Raw genomic sequence first — 24,950 nt, 5'->3', positions numbered from 1 at the left:
AAACAATCACTTACAATTTCCTTCTAAACTAAGCACCATATTCTACTTTCAACTTCCAACTTCAACTTGCAAAATTTCATTCCACTTCAATTAAGTACTGTTGCTTTAAAATGCACAAATCTAATAGCGAGCATTGCACCAAGGACAAGCACAGAGAATCTTGAGAGCAACTCTGTGCCCCCTATTAGTCACTCAGCAGAGATAAGAGGAGAGGAGTGCAAAACCGTGCAGCTCTTTCATTCCCCCCTCCCATCAGAATGTAGTGTCCTTCACAAAGTAACAGAGAATGCTGTAGCTCTTTAGATTTAATCAAAATCAATTTCTACAAAAAAAACTCAAAATCACGGGATTTCACTGTAAGAGCAGGTAACTATAATGTGAGTAATCGAGTCTTACCCTTTTCTGACCAAATACATCCCGGAAACTTTACAATGTAATGCCACATATAACACGAGCTACTGTATATCATTACTCAATTCATTCAATCTCAGATGTAGATTGAAATATCCATAACGCATCTGTCCGGGATCTCCCACAAAAAATAGAAAGGTAACAATTTCTTGACACAAAATGATGTGTGATGATTCATTCATACGTGCTCATTCAGGGATTTTTTTTTCTTTCACTTTTCAGTGGTCATTTGATTTTACAAAGAGAAGATAACAAAAATCCCTTATCTCAATCACTCTGCCTAATTCAACTCAAAGTGAGTTGAATAATGTCCTCTGTTACATACAGAGGGCCACACAAAATATGATTTTTTTATTTTCACGCCCGGGCATTATAAACTCCTGTGAAGCAGTGGGGGGTTCAAAGTGCTCACCACACATCTAGATAAGTTCCTTGGGGTGTCTAGTTTCCACAGTTTAGGCACATTATGGCCTTTCCAAACGCGACATGGTGTCTAATCTCAATTCCAGCCGAAAAAAGTCATTTGGCTCTGCTTCCCTTCTGAGTTCTGTCATGCGCCAAAATAGTCATTTACCCCCACATATGGGGTATCAGCGTACTCAGGACAAATTGCACAATAACTTTTGGGGTCCTGTTACCCTTTGGAAAATAAAAATTGGGGGTGAAAAGATCATTTTTTTGGAAAAAATATGATTTTTTAATTGTACAGCTGTATGTTATAAACTTCTGTAAAGCCCTTGGGGGTTCAAATTTCTCACCAAATATCTAGATAAGTTCCATGGGGGGGTCTAGTTTCCAAAATGGGGTCACTTGTGGTGGGTTTCCACTGATTAAACACATCAGGGGCTCGCCAAACGTGACATGGCGTCCGATCTGAATTCCAGCCAATTTTGCGTTGAAAAAGTCAAACGGCACTCCTTCCCTTCTGAGATCTGCCATACACCGAAACAGTGGTTCCCTGCCACATATCAGGTATCAGCGTACTCAGGACAAATTGCACAAAAACTTTTGAAGTCCAATTTCTCCTGTTACCCTTGGTAAAATAAAAAAAATTGGACCTGAAGTAATCTTTTTGTGAAAAAAAGTTAAATGTTCATTTTTTTAAACATTCAAAAAATTCCTGTGAAGCACCTGAAGGGTTAATAAACTTCTTGAATATGGTTTTGAGCACCTTGAGGGGTGCAGTTTTTAGAATGGTGTCACTTTTGGGTATTTTCTATCATATAGACCCCTCAAAGTGACTTCAAATGTGATGTGGTCGCTAAAAAAAATGGTGTTGTAAAAATGAGAAATCGCTGGTGAACTTTTAACCCTAATAAATTCCTAAGAAAAAAAAATGTTGGTTCCCAAATTGTGTTGATATCAAGTAAACATGTGGGAAATGTTATTTATTAATTTTTTTGTGTGCCATATCTCTGTGATTTAAGGGCATAAAAATTCAAAGTTGGAAAATTGTGACATTTTCAAAATTTTTGCCAAATTTCCATTTTTTTCACAAATAAATGCAAGTTATATCAATGAAATTTTACCATTAACATGAAGTACAATATGTCATGAGTAGAGTTGAGCGATACCATCCGATACTTCAAAGTATCGTATCGGATGGTATCGGCCGATCTTTAAAAAAAGTATCGGTATCGCCGATTCCGATACCGGAAGTCCCATTCAAGTCAATGGGACTTCCGGTATCGGAATAAGAAAAACCCTTTCCTGCCCTTGTACAGCCTCTCTGGGGTCTGTACGGGCCTTTCGGGGGGCTGTGCCGGCCTGCCAGGGGGTCTGTGCAGGCTCCGGTGGTCTGTGCCGGCCTGCCGGTGGTCTGTGCAGGCTCCGGGGGGCTGTGCCGGCCTGCCGGGGGGCTGTGCCGGCCTGCCGGGGGGCTGTGCCGGCCTGCCAGGGGGTCTGTGCAGGCTCCGGTGGTCTGTGCCGGCCTGCCGGTGGTCTGTGCAGGCTCCGGGGGGCTGTGCCGGCCTGCCGGGGGGCTGTGCCGGCCTGCCGGGGGGCTGTGCCGGCCTGCCGGTGGTCTGTGCAGGCTCCGGGGGTCTGTGCAGGCATCGTCCGATGGGACTACAAGTCCCATCTGGCGATGCCTGCTACCATGACAGTGATTGACACATTAGCCAATGATGGGACAGTAGTAGTCCCATCATCCGGCTAATGTGTTAAATGTAAAAAAAAAAAAAAAAATTACATGCTACATTCATACTACATACTACATACATGCTACATTCATACTACATACTACATACATGCTACATTCATACTACATGCAACATACATACTACATATATACTACATGCATGCTACATATATACTACATGCATGCTACATACATACTACATGATACATACTACATATATACTACATGCATGCTACATACATACTACATATATACTACATGCATGCTACATACATACTACATGCTACATGCATGCTACATACATACTACATACATGCTACATATATACTACATACATACTACATATATACTACATGCATGCTACATATATACTACATGCATGCTACATACATACTACATATATACTACATGCATGCTACATACATACTACATGCTACATGCATGCTACATATATACTACATACATGCTACATATATACTACATACATACTACATATATACTACATGCATGCTACATACATACTACATATATACTACATGCATGCTACATACATACTACATGCTACATGCATGCTACATACATACTACATACATGCTACATATATACTACATACATACTACATATATACTACATACATACCACATACATACTACATGCATGCTACATATATACTACATGCATGCTACATACATACTACATATATACTACATGCATGCTACATACATACTACATGCTACATGCATGCTACATACATACTACATGCTACATACATACCACATATATACTACATACATACAATACATTCATACAATACATACATAGACATACAGTACATATAACATAGAGTAACATACTTACCAATACTTGTCACATTGTTCCCCGAAGCCATTGTCGTCTACGGAATAAATATTAACATAACAAACCACAAAAATACTCACCCACGATCCGAAGCAGTCCACGAGTGTGTCCCACGACGATCTTGGGTAGAGAACTGCAGCATCAGCTGATGCTGCCGTTCTCTACGGGCTGCAGGAATCCAATGACGGAAGGTAGGTATCCTTCCGCACTGTATTCCTCCGCCACTTAAAAAAAAAAAAAGTCCCTAGTCTCACTTTATGCCATTGCTGTGTGGGAATTTCCCACACAGCAATGGCATAAAGTGAGACTAGGGACTTTTTTTTTTTTAAGTGGCGGAGGAATACAGTGCGGAAGGATACCTACCTTCCGTCATTGGATTCCTGCAGCCCGTAGAGAACGGCAGCATCATCTGATGCTGCAGTTCTCTACCCAAGATCGTCGTGGGACACACTCGTGGACTGCTTCGGATCGTGGGTGAGTATTTTTGTGGTTTGTTATGTTAATATTTATTCCGGAAAGACAATGGCTTCGGGGAACAATGTGACAAGTATTGGTAAGTATGTTACTCTATGTTATATGTACTGTATGTCTATGTATGTATTGTATGAATGTATTGTATGTATGTAGTATATATGTGGTATGTATGTAGCATGTAGTATGTATGTAGTATGTATGTAGCATGCATGTAGCATGTAGTATGTATGTAGCATGCATGTAGTATATATGTAGTATGTATGTAGCATGCATGTAGTATATATGTAGCATGTATGTAGTATGTATGTGGTATGTATGTAGCATGTAGTATATATGTAGCATGCATGTAGTATATATGTAGTATGTATGTAGTATGTATGTAGCATGTATGTAGTATATATGTAGTATGTATGTAGTATATATGTAGCATGTATGTAGTATATATGTAGTATGTATGTAGTATATATGTAGCATGCATGTAGTATATATGTAGTATGTATGTAGTATATATGTAGCATGCATGTAGTATATATGTAGTATGTATGTAGTATATATGTAGCATGTATGTAGTATGTATGTAGCATGCATGTAGCATGTAGTATGTATGTAGCATGCATGTAGTATATATGTAGTATGTATGTAGCATGCATGTAGTATATATGTAGCATGCATGTAGTATGTATGTGGTATGTATGTAGCATGTAGTATATATGTAGCATGCATGTAGTATGTATGTAGTACGTATGTAGTATGTATGTAGCATGCAGTATGTATGTAGTATGTATGTAGTATATATGTAGTATGTATGTAGCATGCATGTAGTATGTATGTAGTATGTATGTAGTATGTATGTAGTATATATGTAGTATGTATGTAGCATGTAGTATGTATGTAGTATTTTTTTTTTTTTTTTTTAACATTTAACACATTAGCCGGATGATGGGACTACTACTGTCCCATCATTGGCTAATGTGTCAATCACTGTCATGGTAGCAGGCATCGCCCGATGGGACTTGTAGTCCCATCGGACGATGCTTGCACAGACCCCCGGACATCAGCACAGCCCCCCGGCAGGCCGGCACAGCCCCCCGGCAGGCCGGTACAGACCCCCACAGGGTGCACAGCCCCCCGGCAGGCCGGCACAGCCCCCCGGCAGGCCGGCAGAGACCCCGGGCAGTCCACACAGCCCCCCGGCAGGCCGGCACAGCCCCCCGGCAGGCCGGCAGAGACCCCCGGAAGGCCCGAAATGACGGCGCATCATGATGCGCACACACCGCGCATCATGATGACGTCAGGCCGTCAATCAACTGAACTTCCGATTCCGATGCCGAATTCCGATATTGAAAAAATATCGGAAGTCGGTATCGGAATTCCGATACAGCAAGTATCGGCCGATACCCGATACTTGCGGTATCGGAATGCTCAACACTAGTCATGAGAAAACAGTGTCAGAATCACTGGGATTAATGGAAGCATTCCAGAGTTATTACCTCATAAAGGGACAGTGGTCAGAATGGTAACAATTGACCTGGTTATTAACATTAACATACAGCGGTGTATGACAGCGGTGGATACCGCATTTTGATCTGCACAACCCAAACCGACCTCCACAAGCTACAGTCCTGGATGGACCCCTGGTTGAAGAGCACTTAGTTTTCCATATCAAACGCCTGTCTTACATGGCCAAGCATCTCACAATGTGCATCATCTTAATTTGAATCCAAGGAGTTAGATACCGCATCAAAATCAATATATATTGAGTCTGGCTAGTTTACCAGCCCATACGCAAACAGTATCAAGTGAGTGCACAGTGCACACCTGCACCAACCTTGATAGCAGGAATCGATATATAAGAAATTAGTCTCTTTTGGACTTGCATTTAGTCACCACACTGTGACATCAGTCGGCAGACCGACGAAGGCCTGTTGTGGGCCGAAACGTTTCTGAGACTGCACAATCCTTGCATAATGCACGTTACAGTAGGTAAAAAGAGATTTTCCTTCTACAGAGCTGTATAAACGTGTGTCTCCAAGATGGAGAAGACTCAAAAATGGAGAAGAAGGGAGGGGTTACAGAAATGAGAATCACATGCAAGGGGGAGGAGAAAACCTCTAAAAGGAACAGATCTATATACAGCAATGGAAACAACAATATCGTAAAATGCAGTACTGTCTGATGATTCAAAATCATGGGATATGACGCTCCCCATCTGAAATCTTTAGATTTCATGATGATTCAACTTGACATGACGTGTTACGATGATGATCAACGGCGTGCTAGAAGCCTGAAAGACAATAAAAGAAGAAACACAACATGCAAATAAACTGTAACAGTTGTAAGTCCAATTCTTGGTTGATGACGTGAAGTCCTTAACGGATGGATAGTCCAAGTCCATAGGAGAACCTATCTTCAGATTGGGGAAGCCGCAACGTGCCAACACTTCCACCAACCCAAACAATCCAAAGATGAAGTTCAAGTTCTTGACAGTTAAGGGTGTATGTCGGTATGCTCTCCATCATGAGCTGTGTCCAGTAGAAATATCTTTTATGTGATGTCCTCCTTTGGTAGAAGCAGTACAAGTTCGGTGACTGGGCGAAGGAGAAGTCGTGATGAACCACCTTTTGTTACCTTGACTTCCACCTTTCGGGTCTTTCCATCCTCACTGGGCATAGCCTTGGTGATAAGACCCATTGGCTAGTCGTTGCGATGAGCTTCTTTGTCTTTTAGGAGGACGAGGTCTCCTTCTTGGAGGTTAGGTTTTGCTGTTTGCCATTTGTGACGGCTCTGGAGCAGATGCAGGTATTCCGTCTTCCAACGGTGCCAAAAGACATTAGACAGGTGTTGTACCTGCTTCCACTGACGTCTGTACATGTCCTTGTGGTTGAAATTTCCAGGAGGAATTGTGGCGGTTCCAATTTTCTGTGTAAGAAGAGTTGCTGGTGTAAGGATCATTGGGGGATCAGGGTCCGACGATACCGGCACCAGCGGTCTGGCATTTATTATTGCAGACACTTCCGCGAGGAAGGTGACCAAGACTTCATGGGTGAGTGGCAGCTTGTGGTCCAGCAGCATTGAATCAAGAATTCTTCGTGCAGTTCCAATCATGCGCTCCCAGGATCCTCCCGTATGCGATGAATGTGGAGGGTTGAACACCCAAGCGCACCCATTGTCGGTTAAGAAATGATCAAGCTGATGTTCTTTGCAGGCTCCTATGAGACTATTGTTCAGGTTGAGTCCAGTGAGGAGCAGGTTATTGAGAGAAATACCTTCATACTGGGCACTGGAGTCAAACACCACCCTGATTTGATTGGGTTTGCGAGGATGGTAGACACCAAAGAATGGAAAATACCAGCATTCTTCTCCTTCCTTTAGTTGTGGAGCAGGCTCTGCATGATCTCTATCAAAGATATTCTGCATGAAGTCGAGGAAATGTTTTTCCATCTCTGGTTTCTTTTTTAAAGTTCGTTTTAAAGATGCAAGTCTTGCAGTTGCTTGCTGCAGATTGTTTGGCAAACTTGTCTTTGGAGAACGAAAGGGTAAGGGTGCTGTCCAGTTGTTGGAGTCAAACTGGGTGAATTCCTTGTTCATGACCTTAATGAATTCTTTGTCCTCTCTTGCTGGTGCCAACTTGTTATTTTCATTTGTAGAATCAAACACCGTTGACCTGAGGTTTTCGTCACAGGACCAGAATATATTCATGTTCTCATAGGTTTCTAGCTGCCGCTTACAGTCACTCAGTGTTTCTTTCACCTAGTAGTGATGTGGGCATGGTTGACAGTATGTACTGCGACCATTTGGCAAGACATGAGTCTTACATGAGTAAATCTTTGTAGGCCTCTTCATCTTGTCTATACAGACGTTGCCTATGATAACCCAGCCTAGATCAAAGCGTTGAGCAAATGGAGCTTCATGTGGTCCATTGATCTGCTGACGTACCTTATGCAGTCGGAGAATGTCTCTATGTAAAATAATGCGCATTCTTGTAAAATACTTCCATCAAAGAAAAGATTATTACAGAAAAACATAAAAATAGGTGCATGATTATAAAGAGATTGTCCATTTGTTCATAGCAAAGCTTGTAACCTTCTTTCTCTGGGATCCCACATGGGAAATGGCGTCTGTCTCTGTTCGGCTTCTCACGTAGCAAAGTTACATACCAGCTGTTCGTAATGTCATGGCCCAGCACAGATGACTTCCACACGTCTGTGTCTCATGATGGGGAGGGAGCAAGCGCTACCTCTACAGTAAGCCATGAATTATATACGTCTCTTAAAGCACGTGATCTCTGTATATATGGAGTCAACTTTTTACCATGAGCTAAACTTACATATGTAGAGGAGTTGACATTTACCACTTGCTAAAATAGCACATGCAGTGTCAGTGGAAGGCAATGTCCAGTACAGAACTGAGTGTAATAAGAATACAACTCCATAACTAATATATAAATCCATAACTAATAATATTTAACACTCTACCGAGCAGGATCAGGATATCTGCACTGTTGTCAAGAGCTGGTATCTTGTTGGCTATCGTCATTAGATGAGGGTGATGAAGAGCAACCTCTGGCGTTGGAATCTCCTCTCTATTGGATGGTATCTGGTTGCACTCAACGAGTGTAGGCAGAGGTATCTCTACGTTGTTCTCAAGTGAAGATACTATAAGTCCATTGGCTCTTCTCCCAGAGACCTCTGTGACACCACTGCAAGTACCCAAGGTGTAGGGGTAAGCATTTCCTTTTAAATCAAACAAATCAAAAGAGCTCTGACCTTGCAAGTGATCGGTTGCTTTGATCATCCAGGATGGCGTACACCCTTGTGCTCTTTTCGGGCTGACCCTTAGGATATATGTTCACCAGGCATATCTTTGCACATGACTTGTCCCAGAGGTCTTCTCCATAAACTTCTGTGCATGAAGATGATACCTTTCTTAGTACTTGCTTGCTCTGTTTCCTCCCTGCCATAGCTTGTGGTGAGTATGGAAGGTGTGAGCTGAGCAGAGGTAGGCTGGGATGTATGGAGTGCTTGCACATGGTCCTCACTGTCACACTCCAAACACTTAATAGGAATTTTACAGTTATTAGCAAAGTGTTCAGTAGAAGCACAACATCTGTAACATACACCAAACGTCTTTAGAAGTTCCTTGCATTCGTGGAGCGGCTTCTTTCTGAAGCCCATGCACTTCTTTAAGGGATGTGGCTTCTTATGAATGGGACACATACGATTAGGATCTTCAACCTTGTCCCCTGTGTTGCTCTGGTTTGGAGCTGATGTAGGTGTGGGAAGGATGTCGGTCTTTTTCGCTGACACTGGGCCTCCTTGGCTTTTCAACTTAGTACGTGGACCCTCATAATTAGGAGGAGTTGGACCAGGTCCGCTGGGTTCTACATAGGAAAAACTCGGGTCGGTCTTACGCTCTGCGATATCCTTGATAAATTCACAGAAGTAGGAAAATGGAGGAAAGGAGACTTGATTGGCTTTTTTGTACATTGATCCAATAGTGGCCCACTTCTCTTGTATATTGTATGGCAGCTTTTAAACTATTCAGTTAACGCCCCAAGCGGTATCCAGGTAGCTAAGACCAGGTAGGTGCGTGTCTGCCTTGGCTAACTGGAGCTCTAGGAGTAGGTCACTGAGCTCTAGGAATTTTGAACTGTCCTTGCCAGATATTTTGGGGAAATCCTGTAGACGCTTAAACAGTGCATTCTCTATGGCTTCAGGACTGCCAAAGCTACGTTCTAGTCTTTCCCATGCAGCCATGAGACCAGCTGCTGAATTACTGATGTGGACGGATCTGAGCCTCTTAACCCGCTCCGTGGATTGAGGTCCGAGCCACCTGATTAGCAGATCCAGCTCTTCAGCAGCAGTGATGCCAAGATCACTAATTGCGGCTTTAAATGTATATTTCCAACCTCTGTAATTCTCAGGCTGGTCGTCGAACCTTCTGAGACCGGTGTTGGTGAGTTCTCGGCGTATCATTAGCCTCGCAAAATCAGCCATGTCTGTTCTTTCTGACTTTGGAGTAACATTTGCCAGCTGAGTGATGCTGTTAGCATGGGTCTTAGCTTCTTGGTTCAAGAACATGGGAAGATACGGAGTGGTGTAGGCATTTAGACCAGCAACCGGTTTGTGGCATATGATCTCTGTTGTATGCGGGACTGGAACCACACAGTTATCAGGAGCGCAGTGCCTTGTCGGCATGTTAGGTTGCATGTAGACGTTGGCGTATGGCACTGGCTGAGGTGTAGGGTCAGGCTGTGTACTGACACATGAAGAAGGTTCGGGTTTGAATGTTTGTGGTTCATTTGACTGACCGTGAAAGCTAGAATCTGCAGGCGGATCGACGTCCTGATGCTCTAGAGAGAGATGGGTGCTGCTGGGAATGTTGTTGGTGGTCAGGGGTTCGTTGGTTTGGCTCAGCACATAATTTCTTGTGCGCTTAAGTGGGTCTTCCATGTCGAGTTCGTACGAATTGATGCTGCCTCCTTGGCTCCCACCTAGAGCCTGCTCGAAGACCTTTAGCTTTGCCACGGCTGCTGCATGTTCGTATTCCTTCTACAGGACTTCTATTTCCGCCTTCTCGCGTGCATATTCGGCTTCCATCTCTGCTTTCTTGCGTGCGGATTCCGCTTCCATCTCTGCTTTCTTGCGTGCAGATACTGTTTCCTTCTCTGCTTTCTTTTGGGTGAAAATGGCTTGCACTTTCAAAGATTCTGCTTCGGCACGCGCTTTTATGAGCTGCTCACTGAGGGCTGAGTACCTTGATGAACTTGACTTGATTGAGTGCTTTGAGCTCCTAGCAGACCTGGATCTGTGCGATGTTACTTCTGACATTTGTGGGATTTTTGCTTCTGTTTTGTTCACAATGTCGCGCACGGTGCTATTTTGTTCGACATTGAGCTGTTGGAAGACCTCACATTCTTTTAGCGATTCTGGCGTATTTAATTTCCGTAGCGTTGAGATGTATTTTCTGCAAGTGTCTTTGTAAGCCTGGTATGCAGAGTACAATTGTTCAAGGGCTCCCTCTGCTGGTAACTCATGAGAGGCATACTGGGAGATGCTGTTAATGTGACTCTGCAGTCTTTGCCATAAGACGGCTATATTACAAGAAAGTTCATGTTTAATGACTTCAAGGTTCTCTGTAGCTTTCAGTGATGGCTTAGCAGAGCGCCTGGGTCTGTTAGTGGCCGAGTCCTCATATTCAGATATTGCAGACTTTCCTTCAGCCATTGTAACTCACAGGCAGATGAGATCTGTGTAATATGATCTGCTACAGTCTCTGCAGGGTGAAGGCTGGGGGAGGGGCTGTGCTGCACACAGGCTGATGGAAATCTATATGATGTAAGCAGATCTTCTAATGTCTGCTCTGACTTGTAGAAGCTGGAGACGATTTTACAGATGTAACTGCAGGAATCTCTTTTTATTATTCTGCCTCATGGCCAAACTGTAAGTGTGTGGGCGCTCAGACTGCCAACCCATGGAGTCTGTTGGCCGTTACTCATGTTTAATGATGTCCGCAGATAGTTTAAACTCGACTGAAAAGAGCAAGTTTGAAGAGTCCAGTAGAAGGTTTATTCTCGGCAGAATCCTTGCATAATGCACGTTACAGTAGGTAAAAAGAGATTTTCCTTCTACAGAGCTGTATAAACGTGTGTCTCCAAGATGGAGAAGACTCAAAAATGGAGAAGGGAGGGGTTACAGAAATGAGAGTCACATGCAAGGGGGGAGGAGAAAACCTCTAAAAGGAACAGATCTATATACAGCAATGGAAACAACAATATCGTAAAATGCAGTACTGTCTGATGATTCAAAATCATGGGACATGACACCCGCTGTAAGTGCTCAGCGTAGCACGCAGGATAAATGTGCGAAATGAACAAATCAATACTATGTCAAAAAGTGATTTTATTTATTTTTCAGGTCATTATGCATGCAGCATAAGTGATAAGACAAATTTATTCTTCGGATTGGTGCAATTAACGGATGGTTTTGTTTGTTTGGCCTCTGTCACACACTAAAAGATACTTTTTTTACAAAAAATAGTATTTACATAGCCATATTTTGAGAGCTATACATTTTTTTAAATTTTTGTCAACAGAGTCATGTTAGGGTTTATTTTTTGCTGGACAAGTTGACGTTTTTATTGGCACCATTTCTGGGTACATAACATTTTTGCATTCTGTTCCGATTTTCTTCTTTTCATGCAGTTATTATTATTGTGGAAAGACTTAGAGCTTTTATGAAAAATAAGCACCACATTAGCTGTACATCAGTCGCTTGGGATAGTACCAGTATCTAAAGACTCAATGATAATTAGCTGAGTTCCTTAAGAACTCTTGGATACAGCTTATCTGGGAACATTTCATTCACATTGATAAGCATCAATACTCTGAACTGCAGCCTTAAATGGTCGAGAAAATGGTCTTTTTAAAATTAAGCGTTTTCATCCTCCCAATCTTGAGGGTTTTTTTTTTCTCTTACAGGTTATGGAAAAAAGAATGATATTATGGTCACTGGTACTAAGATTTTCAGGATTTTTATTTCTGCATTTTTAGAAATTAAATGGCCTGATCCAACAGAGTATCCCCTCCTGTAGGTTCTTAGAAGATGAACTGGCTCATATAATTATCTTGCAACAAGTTTCAGAAAATTTCTCCCTTTTGCAGTTGAAGAAATACCATGATGCCAGTCAATATTTGGGTAGTTGAAATATCCTATATTTACTACTCTACTGAACTGTGAGCCTTCACCATCTTATAATGCAGCTGACTCTCACACTCCTCAGTAATATTAGTGGGAGTCTATAGATTAAAAGAAAAGTTAAATTTTAGTGTCTTATTTTAATTCTACCCACAAGGATTAAACTTGCTGGTAAACCATCCTCCCCTATTGCTTACCATACAGCCATACTCTTCCTACTTTCCTATTCGACCTCTCTTTTCAAAAGAGCATAAAACCAGTAAAGTTTACAGCCCTATTATGTGAATAGTGTCATCCAAGTCAATGCAACACCAGCTACATAACTGTGTTCCTCCAGGGCTACGGCCTTAAACTCTTCTATTTTTTATAATAATGTTATTGGCACATCACAATGGATCAATGGTTTTTCGTGTGCTAATAGATATGCCACACGCCCTCCCTTAACAAATGCCTGTAATGACTAGTCTGACTGCTTGGTCTAGATGGGTACAATGTGTGTGGCTTTTGCAAACTAAAAAGTGACTAATTAAAGCAAGAATGGGGAGAAGGAGGAGAATATGAAGCAGAGACCACATATCTCCAGCCACTTTGAGTCTTCTAGAAGCCAGTATTAAATGATCCCTAATAGGATAGAATTAATAATAATAAATATACTAAAATGATGTAGTCAATGTTAAAATAGAAATAGTTGTCTACTCCCATATTATCGACTAATACTACTATTTATAAAAAATGATAGGCTCGCCTTTATCCCAATATTTGCTTATTGCTCTATTATCGGGAAACTGTTGGCTTTGCCATTTAAGATTGTAACAATAAAATAGTAGTAATGGTATTAAAATATGAATTTTACCTGACTGTACAAGACAGTAAAATTAATCTCTCCTATTTCTTATATCTCTAAAAAGGTTTTAATTAGCAGTAAATATTATAATTTTCTGTTACTTAAAATCTGGGTGCATACTATAATCAGGGATTTTATTTTTGATATTCTATCTCTCAATGTTAATATTAAACTACGCTTAAAATTATAGACTGTTCATGTCTTTGTCAGTGGGCAAACTTACAAAACCAGCAATGAATCAAATACTTATTTCCCTCACTGTATGTCTCAAAGTCAGGAAGTTATAATATATCATTATTTCCCATGACAGAATTTGTTATTTTTGCTCAATCCTCACATAAAAATATAATGAAAAAAATAGAACCAATACAAACTACAGCTTTTTACACACAAGTCAACAAGCTCTCACAGAGCTCTGTGCTCAGAAAAAATAAAAGATTATGGCTCTCAGAGTAAAATCCCCCCAAGAAAAAAAATTGAGGCATTTTTGCAAAAAAATATTGACTCATACTAATAAACTGTATTTTTATTTATTTATGGAGAACACAAGCACAATAACAAAAATGCCAGAATTGTAGATTTTCTGCATTGCTCTACAGGAAAAATTAAATAGAAAGTGAGCAAAATGTCATGGATTTTGTCCTGCAAAATATTGTTTGTCCTGCAAAAAAATTCTCACGTAACTCTGTCCAGTTAAAAATACAGTTATGGTTTCCAGAAAGTAGTGACCAAAATATATAATTTTTAAAAAAGCAGTAAAACATAAAAAATGATAAATAAAATTGATATTCCAAATCACATTATCAAATCAACCTGCAGAACAATGTGGAAGTGTTAATTATACCAAATCATGAGTGGTGTTTGAAAATACTAGACAGAATTACTGCTTTTTTTTGTTTACTCTACAAAAAGTACAATAAAAAGTGACTGAAAATTCATTTGTACCCCAAAATAGGACCGATTACACCATAATTTTGGGGAAATAAAGACAAGTGAATTTTTTTCAAATAAAATATTTATTGCAAAAAAAATGAAGCATAAATGATACAACATAAATTTAATATTGTCATTTTCACAATGAGCAACAGAATTAAGATAATATTTTGTTTTTGCAGCTAATTATAATTGTAAATTTTAAAATGTCAAAAAACAGCCACAGAATAATAGTTTTTCTATTTCTTCCCATAAGGAGTTAATAAAATAAGTATTGTATTGTACATACCTTCAAATGGTGCCACTGTCAAATACAACTCTTCACACTAAAAAATAATCCTCATACAGCTAAGTCTACTAAAAGAAAAAAGATTATGACTCCTAGAATGAGAAAAAAAACGATGTGTGGGCATTAAGGCCAAATTAGGGTTAGAATATTACACAGTCAAGATTACATCTATTTCTAATGTAACATATTCAATTAACTGAGAAATATTTTTTATAAATTAGGTGATGGGACCCAGTGTGATGATATTGATGAATGTCTGACCAATATCTGCTCACCTGATGCCACCTGCACTAACACAATAGGAAGTTACACCTGTACCTGTAATGATGGATTCACAGGTGAGTTCTGAATTCACATTGATTCTTTTTTTAACTTTTCCTTTTTAGCTGTGTTAAATAATGCAGTTATGGCTGTCAACGTAACAGGGATCATGACAAAATGTATATTATAATTATTTTCCAGAACCTGCTTAAAATTTAAGCTCTTCATACTACAAGAAAACGTCATTTTGAGTGATACTTATTATATACTGATATTTGGCTGTAATCAATACAGGCTATTCATTACATTATGCTCTTTTCCTAAGTGTAAATTAATTAAAAATGTGATGAAAATGGAAATGTTATGTCCTTAAACGTATATCACTGTTATAACACTAAAATTGTTATTGTATATACTCGTGTAGAAGCCGAGATTTTCAGCCCATTTTTTGGGGCTGAAAGTCCCCCTCTCAGCTAATACACGAGTCATATACCTGGGAGTTGGTGGGGGAGGCGGAGCGGGGGTGTCAGAGATCCTACTGACCCCACCTGATGTGTCTCTGCAACCCCCCGCTTCTCCCATGGTCTCCCTTCCTTCCTTCAGCGGTCACATGGTACCGCTCATTAAATTCATGAAAATGCACATATTTATGGGTTTATTGAGCGGTACCACGTGACCTCTGAAGGAAGAAGCGGAGACTGTGGGAGAGGCGGGGGGCTGCAGAGACTGCGCTAGGAGGGGGGTATGTATATCCAATATTCACCTGTCCCCGGTGCTGCCTGCTGCGTCCTGTGTCAGCGATGTTTAGGCAGCAGAGGGAGTGGTGATGTGGTTAGTGCGTGCCGTGCCCTCTGCTGCCTGAACAGTCACTGACACAGGACATGGCAGACAGTAGCGATGGACCAGGGACAGGTGAGTATTTCTGGTGCTGGGTCCTGAGCCAGTGGCAACACCGGCACCTTTTCACCGTATCGCACTTGTGACTCTGCCTGCTCAGGACCCGGTACCAGGCCCCAGCAATGAGAGATGAGTATTTAATTTTATTTTTTTGAAGCAGCAGCATATTGGACATAATCTATGGAGCATCTTATGGGACATAATGTATGGAGCATATTATGGGGGCATAATCTATGGAGCATCTTATGGGGCTTAATCTATGGAGCAACTTATGGGGCATAATCTATGGAGCATTTTATGGGGGCATAATCTATGGAGCATCTTATGGAGGCATAATCAATGGGGCATTTTATGGGGGCATAATCTATGGAACATCTTATGGGGCATAATCTATGGAGCATTTTATGGGGCATAATCTATGGAGCATCTTATGGGAGCATAATCTATGGAGCATCTTATGGGGCATAATGTATGGAGTATCTTATGGTGGCATATTCTATGGAGCATCTTATGTGGCATAATCTATGGAGCATCTTATGGGTGCATAATCTATGGAGCATTTTGTGGGGGCATAATCTATGGGGCATATTTAACTTTCACAAGGAAAAATAGGTAAATATGACCCTTGTATGCACAATTTTGCTTGAATGCTGGCAATATCCCATAATTAGCAGAACTGTAGTGTTTAGCCACACATCAGGGCTCGGGAGAAAAATGAAAAATTTTACTTTTGGAGAGCCAATAAGTGTCAGGACTCCATCAATTGACCCAATTTTAAGATTACAGCGGTCTGAAAATTACTAGTGTAGAGACAATTTTGATTCCATGGGTGTTTTTTCAGAAACAAGCATGCAGTGGATCATGCAAAGTAAACATTGCAAATATGACATTGTACAGTCAGATAATTTGTACTACCCAATACATTGTGCTCAGCTTGTGCTTCTGGAGACATGCAAATTAAGTGGGCTTTCCTTGCTACAGTAATGCAAAGCATGTAGATGCTATCTGTTTTTGTGCACGCCTAAAATGATGATGATAGGTCAGACGGAATCAAGAGTCTCCATCTGTCGCATTATAGGGAATGTTCATAAAAATTTTTGAATGAGTTGTGTATTTCAGAGATTTGAATGGAAACCCTAATGTATGAGATCAGCATAGCACATAGAACTAGCTCACAAACAAAAAGAAAGTTTTTGCATCACCATATTTTGAGAGCTACAATTTTTCTATTTTTCATCCTCAGTCATGTGAGGGCTTGATCTTATAGGTACCATTTTGTGGCATGTAACATTTTTTGGTCACTTTCTATTCTGATTTTTGGGAGGCAGAATAAACAGAAAGCAGAAATTAGGCAATTATTTTTTAATGCCATTCATTGTTTAGAAAAAGTGATAAGATATCCTTATTCCTTCGGTCGGGACACTTAAGGGCCTGTCACACTAAGCGATATTGCTAGCGATATCGCTATGTCTGATACTTACCTCCGACCGCTCCCCCGCTGGTTATCGCTGATCGTGTGAGAACGTCCTGGACGCTTCTCATCGTCTGCTTCCTGCTGCGTTTCCTGCTGTGGAGACAAGCGACGCGTGGACGCGGGCGGGAGGACGTCAGGATCGTCTTGTCTGACAGGTAAGAAGTGACCCCCGACCACTGCGATGTCACTGGTGAGATCTGCCTGTGTGGCAGCTCACTAGCGACCACTTAGCGATGCACCAGCGATCCTGACCACGTCATATCGCTGGTCGGGATCGCTGGTGCATTGCTAAGTGTGACAGTACCTTTACAGTGACACCACACATATTATTATTTTGTTTTAACACTTTTACAAACTAAAAACAATTTTACAAACGAAAAAAATAGTTTTTGCATCACCTTATTGTGTGAGCTGTACCTTTTTTATTTTTCTGCAGACAATCAGTGAGTTTGTTTTCTACAGGACAAGACAATATTTTCAACTTTACCATTTTTATTTACATTCGATGATTTTTAGCTTGTCTTTTTCCAGTTGTTGTTCGGCGATATGATGATAAAGCATAGTTTTTGCCACTTTTTGTTGTTTATATTTATTTATTGGTGTAAATTTTTTTGTTCTTTATTTTCTGGGGTTTTTTTAGATTTTTACAATTTTTTTAAAAAAAATTTCTCTTTTTTTGTTGTGTGAGTTTTTAAATTTGCAATGCATTAGACCGGCCAGTTTGCACTGGCAGATCTCCTGTTGGACCCTACTTCTGTCTGGGTTTAGCAGGACTCCATAATTGGCTGACTCGGAGTTCATTATTGACCATCAGCTGCCATGACTATCATCACCTGCCCGTAAATGCTTTTCTGGGGTGCCAAAGGGATGAGACAGGTAGCCAGGTACCCAAGGAATGAGACAGGTAGCCTCTTCTCTCTCTCAACCTTCTAAGTGCTGTGATTGCTATTGATCATGGTATTGAGAGGGTTAAGCAGCTTGGGTATTCTGTCAAAATATTTCATTTGGAAGTTCAACGTGTTATGGTTTACATATTCCTTTTTTCAAGAACTGATAAGATAATATATGAAGATTAATACATTTTCATTATCTCATCTGTCTCTAGTGTTATATCCTCAGTTAACTGTAAACATTTTACATTAATTGGAGATGGAACCAATTGTGATGATATCGATGAATGTGAGGCCAAAAATATCTACTCACTTAATGCAATCTGCACTAACACAATAGGGAACTTCTTCTGTACTTGCAATGATAGATTCTATGATGAGTTCTTATATGTTGTGATTCCTATGTTTACATTAAAAGTGTAGTCAATTATGCAATTTAACGCAGCAGGGATCGTGACAAAAATATTATATTAATATTAAAAGAAACTTTCATTTTAGGTGATATGCTTTTTTCATAGGTGATGGATATAACTGTGAGGCACTGACACCATGTACAGATGAAAGAGAGAGTTCACTATCCCTTTCATCTATCTAAAACATTGGAAAATTGGAACTGCATTATGTAAGAGAAAGTTCTTACTGGGAGAGTTGGAAGAGCCTGACAAAATTGCAGACAATCTTCTTATAAAGCTGAGGTTGAGGTTTATTCAGGAGATACATGGCAAAACAGAACAGAAAATCAGAAAAGTTGAAATATGCGGGCAAAAACAGGAATTCAGATGGGCAGAGATTCGCTAGGAAGTCTGGCGGTAATAAGGCTCCGTGCCTTGGCCATGGTGTGGCACAGCGGCATGAGGGCGGTGGAATGGCACCGAGCAACAGTAACAGGGACTTCTTATGCATAATTAGAACAAAGAAAGCTGCATTTTGCTGCAGAGGGCGTTTACATGATAATTCTAGAGAAACGTGGTTTAGAACAAAGAATATAATGACACTAGCTGAAGAGCCCGGCGCTGCCCGGGCATAGTAACTAACTGTGGTTAGTTATAGCAAATTATAATTATCCTCCATCCCATAGACCTGTGCCCATATACTCATCATACATATCCACGATCCCATAGGCCCGTGCCCATATACCCATCATACATATCCTCCATCCCTTAGTCGAGTGCCCATATACCCATCACACATCCTCCATCCCATAGTCCCATGCCCATATACCCATCACACATCCTCCATCCCATAGTCCCATGCCCATATACCCATCATACATATTCGCCATCCCATAGTCGAGTGCCCATATACCCATCACACATCCTTCATCTCATAGTCCCATGCCCATATACCCATCATACTTATCCTCCATCCCATAGTCCCATGCCCATATACCCATCATACATATCCACCATCCCATAGTCCTGTGCCCATATACCCATCATACATATCCTCCATCCCATAGTCCAGTGACCATATACCCATCACACATCCTCCATCCCATAGTCAACCATTATGACATCATAATGAGGGGCGGGGCTTGATTTACACACTTTTCCCCATTATGTAGAAAGGGGCAAAATTGTTTGGTGAATTGGAACGCACGGGGTTAAAATTTCGCCTCACAACATAGCATAGGACACTCTCAGGGTCCAGATGTGTGACTGTGCCAAATTTTGTGGCTGTAGCTGCGACGGTGCGGATGCCAATCCCGGACATACACACATACATGCATACATACACACACTTGAGCTTTATATATTAGATAATACGGAGACATTAATTAATGTTTCCCCAAACAACACTAAAAAACATAAGTCATTGGTATCTATAGCTACTGTCCTTAATCTTATCACTGCTTTCAGGCTTGATCCATAAATTCATGCATTTGACATTTTAATGATTCTGTTCTCTACCAACATTATCACGTATACACACATTGACCATATATTTGTTAACCTATTCCCCTATTGATCCAATTTTCCTACCAGATCTGCTAGCAGACATGATTTCATTTCACATCCTCCATTTAAAAGTACATCTTATTAGTTCTTTTGTGAAAGTTGAATCTTTTCTAACTTTGACAAGATGGCTGCCCGATTCATCATAGCCGCTCAGTATATTATGGCTGACCATTCTCTTACACATTACTGCCATAGAAAATAGGAAAATGCTACTTTATGTAGATATGGAATATTGGAAAAATGAAACTGCAATATTGCTAAGAAAAATTTGCAGTGAAAAAAAGGTATGGATTGGCTAGTATATGTGAGCCCAACAGCCAAAGTTAAGGCATCTTTCATTGTTGGGTTCCTGTCCATTGTTGGTTGCTCTGTCAGTTTCAGCACCAGTATCAATACTACAGGACTCTGATTCATTATACTGTATAAACACAGGCCTGCACAAGCAATGTCTCCCTCCTAGTATGACAGAGCTCATTTGCTCATCCCTGTTCTACACATATTTATCAGGCCATTACAGTTATTTTAACTATGGCGACTTGCAAATTAAATTATTTAGGAAAATAAGGCGAAAATTAATTTCAAAAGATCCGCTCATCTCTGCATCTGACAGTTGTTATCATTGTTGATGCTTTAGCAAGTCAAGCAATTTGATGTTTCTCTAGGCCAGGGTTCCCCAACTCCAGTCCTCAAGGCCCACCAACAGATCATGTTTTCAGGATTTCCTTAGTATTGCTCAGGTGATAACTGCTTCACCTGTGCAATACAAATGAAATCCTGAAAACATGATCTGTTGGTGGGCCTTGAGAACTGGAGTTGGTGAACCATGCTCTAGGCTTTCATATTCCTATTTTTCAATAGCAGATTAGAGAATATATATAGAATAGAAAAATTGAGAGTCCTCAGTGGTTGATACTGTACCTTTTAATGTCTAACTGAAAAGATGGTAACAAATTGAAAGCTTTCGAGACTATTCAGGTCTCTTCATCAGGCATTGATTAATACAAAATCTGAAGAATCACATATTTATGCACACCACAGCACAGAAAAAATGCAATGGTAAGTCAAGTGACGTGAAGCAGGACTATCATTATGGGGGAGTTATGGCCATATATATTGGACCAGTTCATAGATAAGGAGAGAAAGTTTTATTGTCCTCTGATTGGGGTCTGGTTCTGTGTTGTGATGCCCCCACAAGGTCTTAGCAGCAAATTCCTTAATTGATGTAAAAAGCCATAAATCAATGCGACACATTCATTCCTGCACTGAGATCCTACTGACCAACACGGTACAAAGATATATATCTTTTCTGTATATATAGAGTAGTAAGCCTTCATATCTACTGTACATCTCTTAACCATGAATCATTTCATATTATTCAGGTGATGAAACCTACTGTGAAGACATTAATGAATGTGAGATCAATAATATCTGCTCACCTGATGCAACCTGCAATAACACTGAAGGAAGTTTCATCTGTACTTGTAAAGATGGATTCTCAGGTAAGCCATCATAGTTATCACCATGTAATCCTTAATAGTAGAGATGAGTGGATATTTTGAAATTTCAAGGCTTTGACAATTTGTCTAAAAAGATTCAATTTCCTGTTAACAAATTTTCTCAAATTGTATAATAAAAAAGCTTCTAATTCTTACATGTTGAACAAATGTATAAATAGAAATGCATCTTATTGCATTAAGAGTTGTAGTCAACAATGGGAGTGCACCAAAAATGTATACAATATGATGTACTGTTTTATTGGAAGTCAATTGAAGACATGTGTACATATATACATTCTGTTTAAAGGGAACCTGTCATGTAAAATAACACTATTAATTAGTGAGGGCCAAAAGCCACATTAATTGCTTCACCATATATGCATAACTACTTTTATATATGGGGAGAATGAGTAAGGCAGATGTTTTATTTTAAACAGAAAGCAGAAAACTCCTTTCAAATATGACATACTTCAGTCTTATAAACACTTCATGCAAGACCCTTAATTTATGTCTAATAATTGTGGATGTATAGATCCTTGCATAATAATTGGACTTGTATTATAATAACTTAAAATGTCAGTAAAACTTTCCAATTTTTCCTCGAAGATTACAGACAAAGCTTTAATTAATGCCTTCACCACCAAGCATGTTTTCACCTTCCTGACCAGGCCAAATTTTACAATTCTGACCAGTGCCAATTTTTGTGATAATAACTCTGTGCATGCATAAAAGGGCGGACACTGCCTTATCATAGGCCAAATGGTGTCCACAGTATCACCATTTGCCTCATTATAGGGAATCTTCCACCAGAGGGTCTGTTTTAATCATGTTTTTCAGAAATTTAAATTGAGCACCCGCTGTAAGCGCTCAGCGTAGCACGCAGGATAAATGTGCGAAATGAACAACGCAATACTATGTCAAAAATTGATTTTATTTATTTTTCAGGCCATTATGCATGCAGGTATAAGTGATTAGACAAATTTATTCTCTGGATTGGTACAATTAATAGATTTATATTGTTTTTGTATGTTTGGCCTCTGTCACACACTAAAAAATATTTTTTTTGCAAAAAAAAGGACTTCCATAGCCATATTTTGAGAGCTATAAATTTTTACAAAATTTTGTCAATAGAGTCATGTTAGGGTTTATCTTTTGCTGGACAAGTTGACGTTTTTATTGGTACCATTTCTGGGTACATAACATTTTCTCATTCTATTCCGATTTTTGGCAGGCAGAATGAACAATATCAGAAATTCAGGAATTTGTTTTCTTTTTTCTTTTTTTGTATGCCATTATAATTATTGTGTAAAGACTTAAAGCTTTTATGAAAAATAAGCACCACATTAGCTGTTCATCAGTTGCTTGGGATAGTACCAGTTTCTAAAGACTCAATGCAAATTAGCTGAGTTCCTTAAGAACTCATGGATGCAGCTTTTCTGGGCACATTTCATTCACATTGATAAGCGTCAATACCCTGAACTGCAGCCTTAAAACTGAGAAATTGGTCTTTTTAAGATTAAGTGTTTTCATACTCCCAATCTTGAGGGGTTTTTTTTACAGTTTATGGAAAAAAGAATGATATTGTGGTCACTGGTACTAAGATTTTCAGGATTTTCATTTCTGCATTGTTAGAAAGTAAATGGCCTGACCCAACAGAGTATCGCCTCCTGTAGGTTCTTAGATGAACTGGCTCATATAATTATCTTGCAACAAATTTCAGAAAATATCTCCACTTTGCAGTTGAAGAAATACCATGATGCCAGTCAATATTTGGGTAGTTGAAATATCCTATATTTACTACTCTACTGAACTGTGAGCCTTCACCATCTTATGATGCAGCTGACTCTCACACTCCTCAGTAATGTTAGTGGGGGTCTATAGATTAAACAAAAAGATAGTTTTTAGAGTGTTATTTTTTTTCTACTCAGAAGGATTTAACTTCCTGATAAGCCATCCTCCCCTATTGCTTAACATCCAGCCATACTCTTCCTACTTTCCTATTCAACCTCTCCTCTTTTGAAAAGAGCATAAAACCAGTAAAGTTTACAGCCTGAATATGTGAATAGTGACAACCAAGTCAATGCAACGCCAGCTACATAACTGTGTTCCTCCAGGGCTAAGGCTTTAAACTTCTAATTTTTATGATAATGTTATTGGCACATCACAATGGCTCAATGGTTTTTCGTGTGCTATTAGACATGCCACACGCCCTCCCTTAATAAATGCCTGTAATGACTAGTCTGACTGCTTGGTCTAGATGGCTACAATGTGTGTGGCTTTTGCAAACTAAAAAGTGACAAATTAAAGCAAGAATGGGGAGAAGAAGGGGAGAATGAAGCCGAGACCACATATCTCCAGCCACTTTGATTCTTCTAGAAGCCAATATTAAATGATCCCTATCAGGATAGAATTAATAATAATAAATATCATAAAATGATGTAGTCAATGTTAAAATAGAAAAAGTTGTCTACTCCCGTATTATCAACTAATACTACTATTTATAAAAAATTATAGGCTCTCCTTTATCCCAACATTTGCTTATTGCTCCATTATCGGGAAACTTTTGGCTTTGCCATTTAAGATTGTAACAATATATTAGTAGTAATGGTATTAAAATATTAATTTTACCTGACTGTACAAGATACTAAAATTAATCTCTCATATTTCTTATATCACTAAAAAAAATTTAATTCGCAGTAAATATTCTAATTTTCTGTTACTTAAAATCTGGGTGCATACTATAATCAGGTACAGTGGAGGAAATAAGACTTTGATCCCTTGCTGATTTTGATAGTTTGCCCACTGACAAAGACATGAACAGTCTATAATTTTAAGGGTAGATTAATATTAACATTGAGAGATAGAATTTCAAAAATAAAATTCAGAAAATCACATTGTATGAATGAGATAAATTTATTTACATTTTGCAGTGAGAAATAAGTATTTAATCCCTCTGGCAAACAACACTTAATACTTGGTAGCAAAATCATTGTTGGGAAGCACAGGAGTCAGATGTTTTTTGGAATTAATAATGAGTAGAGTTGAGCGACTTTTGGTTTTCTAGGGTCGAGTTTCGTTTCGTGAAACCCGACTTTTCCAAAAGTCGGGTAGAGCAAGATCGGCCGATTATAGGGAAAAGTCGGGGTCGTCCCGAAACACGAAACCCAATGTAAGTCAATGGGGAATAAAAGTCGGCAGTGAGAGGAGGACAGGAAACACACCTACAGTGCCCATTTGAATGCCAAAAGCATCAATTCTTCTTACTTAAGCTTGTCAACCTTAATTAACTTCATAATACAAGTTACGCACTGAAAAATGGGGGTTATTTG

At 39.7% G+C, this 24,950-nt stretch overlaps 1 protein-coding gene across 1 annotated transcript in view; it reads left to right on the top strand.

The window, feature by feature from the left end:
• LOC141100758 (uncharacterized) overlaps positions 1-24,950 on the top strand; it is a 450,303-nt gene that overhangs the window by 286,844 nt on the left and 138,509 nt on the right. Inside the window, 2 exon segments of the mRNA XM_073589442.1 lie at positions 14,867-14,983; positions 21,505-21,624. Coding sequence (XP_073445543.1) covers positions 14,867-14,983; positions 21,505-21,624 — 237 coding nt within the window.

Source organism: Dendrobates tinctorius, unplaced genomic scaffold (genome assembly GCF_039654945.1).
Source record: "Dendrobates tinctorius isolate UK_male_01 unplaced genomic scaffold, ASM3965494v1 ptg000107l, whole genome shotgun sequence".
Taxonomy (NCBI): domain Eukaryota; kingdom Metazoa; phylum Chordata; class Amphibia; order Anura; family Dendrobatidae; genus Dendrobates; species Dendrobates tinctorius.
Note: the sequence above shows the minus strand (reverse complement) of the source record. Positions and strands in the feature narration are given on the sequence as shown.